Here is an 8,688-nt window from a genome sequence, read left to right on the forward strand (position 1 = left end):
TTATAAAATGAAATAAGTTTGAAGCCATAATTCAAAGTTTTTGAAAAGATATTTGAATCGATATTCAATTTTTACCAACTTTGAGTAATGTTTTTTTTTTTAGATTTTTTTTTTATAAAAAAGTCAATTCGATTTTTCTCAAAATGTTATCAGATTTAAAAAACATTATTATTCGTTGCATTATTTTAGTCGTAAGATTTTGGAGGTGACACTTTTTTTTTCAGTTTTTTTGATTTATAAAAATATATACTTCTTTGCAAAATCTTTCTAAAAATCTTTTATTTCGACTCTAGGGACCTTGAAACGTCGAGAAATGTCAAAATGATCAATTTGACAAATCGGACCCATTACAATAACTTCCTATGGGAAGTTAATAACAAATACATCGTCCGCATTAGAATCACTGCCGATAAATGGTGAAACCGAACAAAAAATAACTTTGTTTGAGTATCAAAAGCAAATCTCTTGGTATTAATTTTTAGGCATTGGTACTGTTGATATTTATCGGAGTCTTAATGTCTAAGATTATCAAGTAATGATTTGGACAGAACTACATTTCAATTTATTTCAAGTAATTTTTGCTTACTTAATTACATACTTGTGTGTCTCCCACCGCGTATTTTTAAATTTTGATTACTTCTACAAATTTGTTTTGCATCATCGTATCGACTGGAGTACGACTTTCTTAAATAAATACAATGTCGCAAAATTTTAAAGAACCATTTAAAAATTTACTATTTAGCAATTTCCTTTACATTAACCTTTTCTAACTAGTAAATTGCTAATAGATTATTATTAGAAACCCAGCATCCAAACATGTCTGTAAAGTGACAGTTCGTGAAAATAAACAAAGCAACTACCCTTAAGCGGACCTATTAATTGGAATTCCCAAATGTTGACTGGACCATTCCATTCACTGCTCATATAAGAATAATCTTACAGATGGCATATAGAATGAGCAAATAGCTAAAAGTTAAAGTATCAATTCCCTGATTTTGACTTGACTTATGCAAATAGTGAAAAGTTAGTAAAAAGTTAACATCGTTTAAAATTATTTAAATCAACTTTTTAGACCAGAGAATTGATAAAAATGGATTCAAGAATTTACTAAATCGTTTAAAATTGCGCTACCATTGGAATCAGTCCGATTTGTCGGATTGAATATTTTGACATTTATATACACGTTTCAAGGTTCCTAGAGTCGAAATAAAATATTTTAAGAGAGATGTCTTGTCTGTGCGTGCGTGTGTGCATACGTTCGTACATCGTACGTTTTTTCGTCGTCAATAGCTCAAGAACCAGAAGAGATCTCGACTTCAAATACATTTTGTTATACAGATTCACCTCGAAAATTTTACGAACAAAAAATGATTTTATCTTCAAAATAATTTTGTGCAAAGAAGAATAACGTTTTAAACATCCGGTAAAATTTTGCGAAAAACCAAATTCATTGTTTAAAAAAAAACCTAAACAAAATTATTAAAAGTTGTTAAAAATATAATTTTCTTTAAATTTTGCGAAAAATCCAATCGAGTGTTTTTTTTAAAAGAAATAAGAACCATTTTTAAAATTTGGTAAAAATTGAGGCTTAAGTAATTTTCGACTCAAATATCTTTTTAATAATTTAAGATTATGGCTTCAAACTAATTTTATTTTATAAGAAATTTAGTTTTTACGTTAGTACGTTCGGTTTTCGATATACCGTAAATAATAGAAGACGAAGAAGACGAAAGAGAACAAGAACTCATGGAAGCACAATACAGCAACATGTAAGACTCATTTATACGTCATCAAACGAATGATACATTTGCTAATTATGTACTATGGCTATGGAGATAAGATGGTTAAATTATTGTCTGACCGCATCACCTACAGAACAATAAGGAATAATCCAAAAACAACACTTCAAATGCGAAACAATGATATATTCAAATGGCTGAAAACAACAATTATATTGACGATAGAGAGAAAGCAAAGATGACCATTTACACCGCACAGCTCCCATCCATTTACGGATTGCCAAAAATTCATAAAACATGCCTCTGAGCCCGATTACGGCATCCATGAATGAACCATATTATGAGCTATCTAATTATGTTTGAAAAATAAAAAATTCGTTTGAATTTGTTGAAAAAGCAACAAATTTAAAACTAAGTCAAAATGATGTTTTGGTCTCGTTTGATGCAGTTTCATTTTTCACTAACAAGAAATCGGATATAATAAATAAAAGCACAAAGATCGCAATAAACAAATTTATTGAGATTCTAGACTTTTGTATTAAAGAAAACAATTTTCTTCAATACAAGGACACTATCTATAAACAAAATTTTGGGATGCCAATGGGCAACCCACTATCTCCGACTATTGAATATTTGGTTTTGGACCACGTCTTAGATGAATGAAATAACATCAAAGAAAAGCCTGCGTTCATAGCAAAATATGTTGACGACATATTTGCAACAATGGATAAAAGGGATAAATCCAAACAAGGTATTATATCGTCAATATTGTCTCCAAATTTGCGAATAAAATTTTCAAAACAAGTGATGTACGATTCCACGTCGCCAACGAGAAAATAGTCATCAAAATCTTAAATGATAATGGTTACCTTCTACCATAGTTCGAAGTCTCCTTTTAAAACACAAAATGCGAATTCCACAAGTAAATATTGATGAACCCATTAAAATGCACCGCAAAACCATGGTTTACGTTCCAAATTTATCGGACAACTTCAAAAAATCCATTTCCAAAAAGTTGACAGAGGTTCGCCTTGCTTTTAAATCAAAGAAAACACTTGACCATTGTTTTACTAAACTCAAGACGAAACCTGATACAGACAAATTAAAAGATGTGATCTACAAAATTAACTGTGAAGTGTTATAGTTTTATTTTTAATTTATATTACTTAAAGTAATTAATATTAAATATTGTTCCTATTTTTCTTGAGTGAGTAAACTTTATTGTATTTGCATCCCATTGATCTAACTAAGACTATTTGTATATATTTTTGTATTAATAAAGTTCCCCTGAAGAAAGCCGCAATCCCTGCCGAAACGTTGGGGAAGTTAATGTAACTTAATTGTTTCATTGCAAAAACTACAGCGACCAAAAAAGCCGACGAAACTATATTTCCACTAGTCACAATAATTACACCAATTGGTCAATAAAATAACTCAAGTGAATAATAGAAGACATTAATAAAAATTGGTAAAAATTGGTTTTCGACTAAAAATATCGTTAGCAAACAAATATTTTGAAATCAAACTATTTCATCATATATGCAAAATAATATTGATAATTCAATTTTATTAAATAATTCAACAGACTCCTTTTTTAACAAAAGACGAAAACCTACAAACCTTTTAAGCATAAGACAAATAGACAGACGGGATGGGAAACTAACAGTTTGGGTCGCACCTCAGCCTCTTTCTGTTTGTTTTGCGAATTTCTCACTGCACTAAATCCCAAAACATCAGGTAGTTTTGACCTTAATATTTAAAACCTCAATTGACTTATTTTATATCCATAATTAAAATATAATACAAAGCAAATACAAATTCAATTTCTTTATTTTGATTTTGAGTTAAATATTCAATTATATAATAATAAATAAAAGTCTAACCACACTAAATAAATTATAAAATAATATGTTATCGGAGTCTGTTTTTAAATATCAGCCATTTTAACCCCTCGCTGTTGCAGCAACATTTGCTGCTTGTTGAGCAATACCGATAGTCTGAATGCCAGCATCACGAACATGTTGAACAGTGCGTTCCTAAAAAATATAATAATAAACAAAATTCGCATTAATATTTTATAAGTTTTAACATAATTTTAATAATTTCCGCCTTACCAAACGTTTTCCAACTTTCTTTAACCATCCAGCTTCTGTTTGTCCAGCAATCATAGCCAATACAAAAGCAACAAAAATAAACACTTTCGAGAAATTCATTGTAGATTTATGTAGAAGTTCGAATCTTAATTGATTGATGTGTCTGATGCTTGAATTAAGCGAGTATTATGATAATTGGATGCTGCCAGATCTGCCTTATATACAAAAATTAAACATAACTTGATGATAAAGTCTCGGGGATTCCCTTTCGAAAAAATTACATTTTTAAGAGAAACATCTGCTCAAATACCAAACAAAAAGAATTAATTGAATAAAGAATACACATAATGTGGGAATCACACTCAAGAATTAAAAAGAATGGGTTATCAATAATTTTGAACTTGATTATTATTAATCAATATATATTAGTCTCGTTTATCACTGAAATAGAACAAATAGAATAAACTTAGTTTTGTAGAGCCTTTGCCTTTAATCATATCATTTTACACTCCTGATGCATAATAAATACAAATACCCTCCTAAGGATATGTCACATTTATACCCTCTTAGATTGTCCTTAGATCTTAAGATAGACGCTTTGATGGAAAAACCTCCCAATTATTTACACCAACTGTACCTATTCCTACCCTATACAGTGATCATAATGAATTATGTCCCCTCAAGCTGAGTTAATTTGCCCTAAAAGTAACAAATCCTTACACCGGAAATCCTAAAAGGTCCAATCCAAAATCATAACTAAATTAAAAGTTAAGCATCCAAGGGATATTATCCTTGGCCATATAGAAACACACTCCCCCCACACAAAATCCATCGCTCTTAGCAGTTTAGTTGCAAAAGAACATAAAAAAGGACTTTGCTAAATTAAACCCACATATCTACTGTGAGTACCAAAAAGGATCTGTAATGAGAGTAGAATGTCGACTTTGAGATGGTGGTCATGAGGATTACGAAACTTACGATTTACATGATGTGTATACAAGTTCGCATATCATCGACGATGATGATGACGACGACCGCCCATCATGTTACCAACAACGTGATGATGCGGTAGTTTTGTATAAACGCGGGAGGACACCCTCCAAGGATTCCAATTCCCTTTTGGGCGGTCGCTCAACAACTTCTTCTGATTCTCTTACTTCTAAGAAATCTTCTTATAGCCTAATGAAATCCACAAAGTATAAGCTAAGGAGTAAACCAGAAAAAGCCGACTTGAAATGTGTCCTGGACCTGATGGACATCAACATCCCTGATTCTTTGGTCTTTCGTATGTATGGATCTTCGCCACACTCCCAACATCATAGCAGATTATTTATGCGAATTCTTTAGCTGATTAAGCATCAAATCGGGACTTGATTACATTAATCAATTGCGGACGTCCTTCGATACAGAATATATGATTTTCCAACCACCTACCCCCCGCCCCACTAGTCTCTAGCTATGTTTTCGAATGGTCAGTGGCGCAGAAAAAGAAGATGGAAAGGGATTGATGATGAACGAGTGAGTGAGTGAATGAACGTGTATACCTACCAAAATCCTTTCTGACTAATGAAGGAGAAAAAATATTGGTGTATCCTTGATAATGTCGTCCTCGGACGGACGGACGACGACGTGGAGTGGAAAGGATATTTGTGAATTGTGTGCGATTGTGCAGTTTGGGAAATTAAGTTAATGAAGAAATAAATGAGTTCGATGCGATTCGATGTTCGATGATGGCATTAATTTAATGAAATTAATGAACGGGATTCTTTTCAGTCTGGTGCTATGATATAGGGTGTTTTTTTCTTGTTCTTTTTCATGGTTTTTCATGGAAATTCCTTTGAATTGTTTTATATTTTGTGAATGTTGAAAAATCTGCATAAAAAGCAACAATACCGAAAGTGAATTCCTTTGTCATTATTTTTAATTTTACTAATTGTTATCGATGAACGATGCACATAAAAAAATTCTTGATTAGCTTTCTCCATACGTAATATTTTTTGTGTATCTTTAATGTGGTATGTTCAAAAATATCCTCCTTCTCATAGTGGCGCATCCACTTAAAATTTCTCCATAACTTTCGACTGAAAAATAAACGAAATGGATATGAAATTTCATTCATGCCCAGATGATTTTTCAAAAACTTATAATGTTTGCCTTTATCCCGTATATCTATATTTAGATAGCATTTTATGAATATCATCTACTCTACTCCTCCCGCATTTATGTACCCTGCTATACATCACATCAAGGACTCAAAAAATATCTCATTCAAATTGAAAGGTTTATTTGCCTTCACTGAAGCTAGAATAATTATTTTTATTACGGCGAAAATTCGAGAGAAATGTACGTTTCTTATTCCTGGCGAAGTGGGTAACGTCACACAGACACTGTTGTTGTCATTTATAACAATTTATAAAAATGTATAGGTACGTCCTTTATAAAGCTATCAACATTGGAGGTATATAATAATTTGTAATATAGAAGTAGAATCCAAGTTTTGTATTCAGGAATACTGCTATAGTATACTCGTATACTTACCCCCTTGGGGATTTTATTTGGCTCAATGAATCATAAGTCGCATTTTGTGAGTTCAAATAACTGGAAGAATTTCGATAGAATGAAGTGGATTAATAAATTTCATTAATTTTAATTTCTTCTTTTATGGTTAAAAGTTTATTGGTTTATTTTATTCTTAGATAAAGTTGTATAGAGGAGTTATTGTCAAATTTAGATTACTAAATCATTAATTTACCTCAAAATTTGTCTATTAGCAAATTGAAAAAGAGAAAACAAAAAGATGAAAATGTCTTTTATCAAATATTGTTACATGTTAACTAAAAATCATGCTTTAATTGTAAGTTTTGGATATTCTTTAATGTTAATTATTGTAATTGATTTTATTTGTGGAGTTGATAATTTTGACACATTGTAACTCTCTTAAAAGCTGTGCTTTTTGTCGAAAACAAGAGACACCTAGGCGTCGCATATTTTTAAAAGTACAATTAATCAAATTTTTGAGAATTGTAAGGTTTTGAGTGTGCTTTAATTCTCGCAGACTTAAAATTCCTGTTGTATTTAAGCTCCCGTAGAAAGTTATTGTAATCAGTCAAATGTGTCGAATTGAAAGTTTTGACATTTCCCGACGTTTCAAGGTCTTCAGATGTCTGTGTGTGCTTGTGTACGTATACGTTCGTATGTTAATACGTCCGTACGTTAGGCATATAGTTGCAAAGCACCAACAAGCCTCGGATACGGACGGATTTACTTTTGACAACCTACGCAAACGAATTAAGGACAACGAACTTCTGATATGCACGTGGAATGTTAGGTCCCTTAACAGACCACGTGCGGCCGAAGAATTAGCGGAGGATATAAAGCAGATATCACCGCCCTCCAGGAAATACGATGGGATGGGGCGGGCAGAAAGGGGATGAAAAACTGCGACATTTACTATGGTGACTGCTACCGCGAAAACCAACAGCTCTTATTTAGATGCGGCTTTGTCATTGGAGCCAGACTTAGGCATGAAGTCTTGAGCTATAGGTGCATCAATGAGCGCCTCATGACTATACGCATAAGGGCAAATGCGGCAACATTAGCCTGACATATGCGCGCACAACCCCACAAAAGAGAAGAATGACAACACCAAAGATATGTTCTTCGAGCTCTTAGACAAAACATATGAGCAGTGTCCTAGCTACGATATTAAATTTGTCGTGGGCGATTTTAATGCCAAGGGAAGACATCTTTGGTGGAATAATCGGGAAGAACAGCCTGCATGACAACACTACCGACAACATCCACAAAGGAACTTGGACTTCTCCAGATCAATCTACCCCCAACCTGATTGACCATATTGCGATCGACGCCTGACACGCTTCCACCATCATGGATATCCGAAATTTCTGAGGAGGAGCTAACATTGACTCGTTTCCAGGCCCAAGGCAAAACAGGGAGATGCTGGTAGAAGGTACAACGTCGAATGGCTACAATCGCAAGAGATCGCCAAATCCGTAGTTCTCTGCCGCCAATGATTTATCGAAAATCAGTATCAACATTGCCAAGATGCAATCAGAGAAGCCGCCTTTGATGTGATGGGTTTCAAGAAACCACCAACAAGGAATCCCTGGTTTGATGAGAAATATCGGCAGGCACGCAAAGCGGCGCTGCATAAAAGAACGAGAGCTGATCATGAGCTCTATGAGCAGAAGAGGCGAGAGGAACACCGACTTCTCAAAAGGAAAAAGAGAGGGCATAAGAAACATGCGGTCGAAGATGTTGAGAGGTTTAAAAGCAGGAATGAAGTTCGAAAGTTTTATGAACAGGTGAAACGAAATTCACAGGTACATAAACCTAGAACCGATGTTGCAAAGACTAAAGTGGAAACATCATTGTGGAACCGCAGTCAATGCTGGGGATATGGAAGGATCACTTCTGCAGACTGTATAACGGCGACGACGAACTGAATTCCGCTGTCAGGCACGATGATCAATTCAACATAGTTGACGAGAAACAACAATCCCTTCTCCTCTATTTAGACGAAGTAAAGATTGCCACATCTAAGTTGAAGTTTAATAAAACCGCTCTAGCGGATGGCTTAAATGCCGAGCGCTTAAAAGCAGCTGGAGATAAGTTGGTTAGGAGCATGCACCAACTTTTCTGTAAGATTTGGTCGGAAGAAAGTATGCACGATGAATGGAACCTAAGTATTGTTTGCCCGATCCTTAAAAAAGGAGACCCTCTAAACTGCACCAACTATAGAGGAATCAGTCTGCTTTACATCGCATATAAAATCTTCTTTGCCGCAATATGTGAACGTCTGAACCTGATAGGTCCCTATCAGTGTGGTTTTAGAC

General features: G+C 33.8%; 1 protein-coding gene across 1 annotated transcript; it reads right to left on the reverse strand.

Moving 5' to 3' along the window:
* Positions 1-3,551: 3,551 nt before the first annotated feature.
* On the reverse strand, positions 3,552-4,034 carry LOC129940190 (cecropin-1-like). Its single transcript, XM_056048452.1, has 2 exons — positions 3,854-4,034; positions 3,552-3,775 (listed from the first exon to the last, which is right to left on the reverse strand). The coding sequence occupies exons 1-2, from the start codon at positions 3,950-3,952 to the stop codon at positions 3,683-3,685; spliced, it is 192 nt and encodes a 63-aa protein (XP_055904427.1). The 5' UTR covers positions 3,953-4,034; the 3' UTR covers positions 3,552-3,682.
* Positions 4,035-8,688: the final 4,654 nt, after the last annotated feature.

Source organism: Eupeodes corollae, chromosome 1 (genome assembly GCF_945859685.1).
Source record: "Eupeodes corollae chromosome 1, idEupCoro1.1, whole genome shotgun sequence".
Taxonomy (NCBI): Eukaryota; Metazoa; Arthropoda; class Insecta; order Diptera; family Syrphidae; genus Eupeodes; species Eupeodes corollae.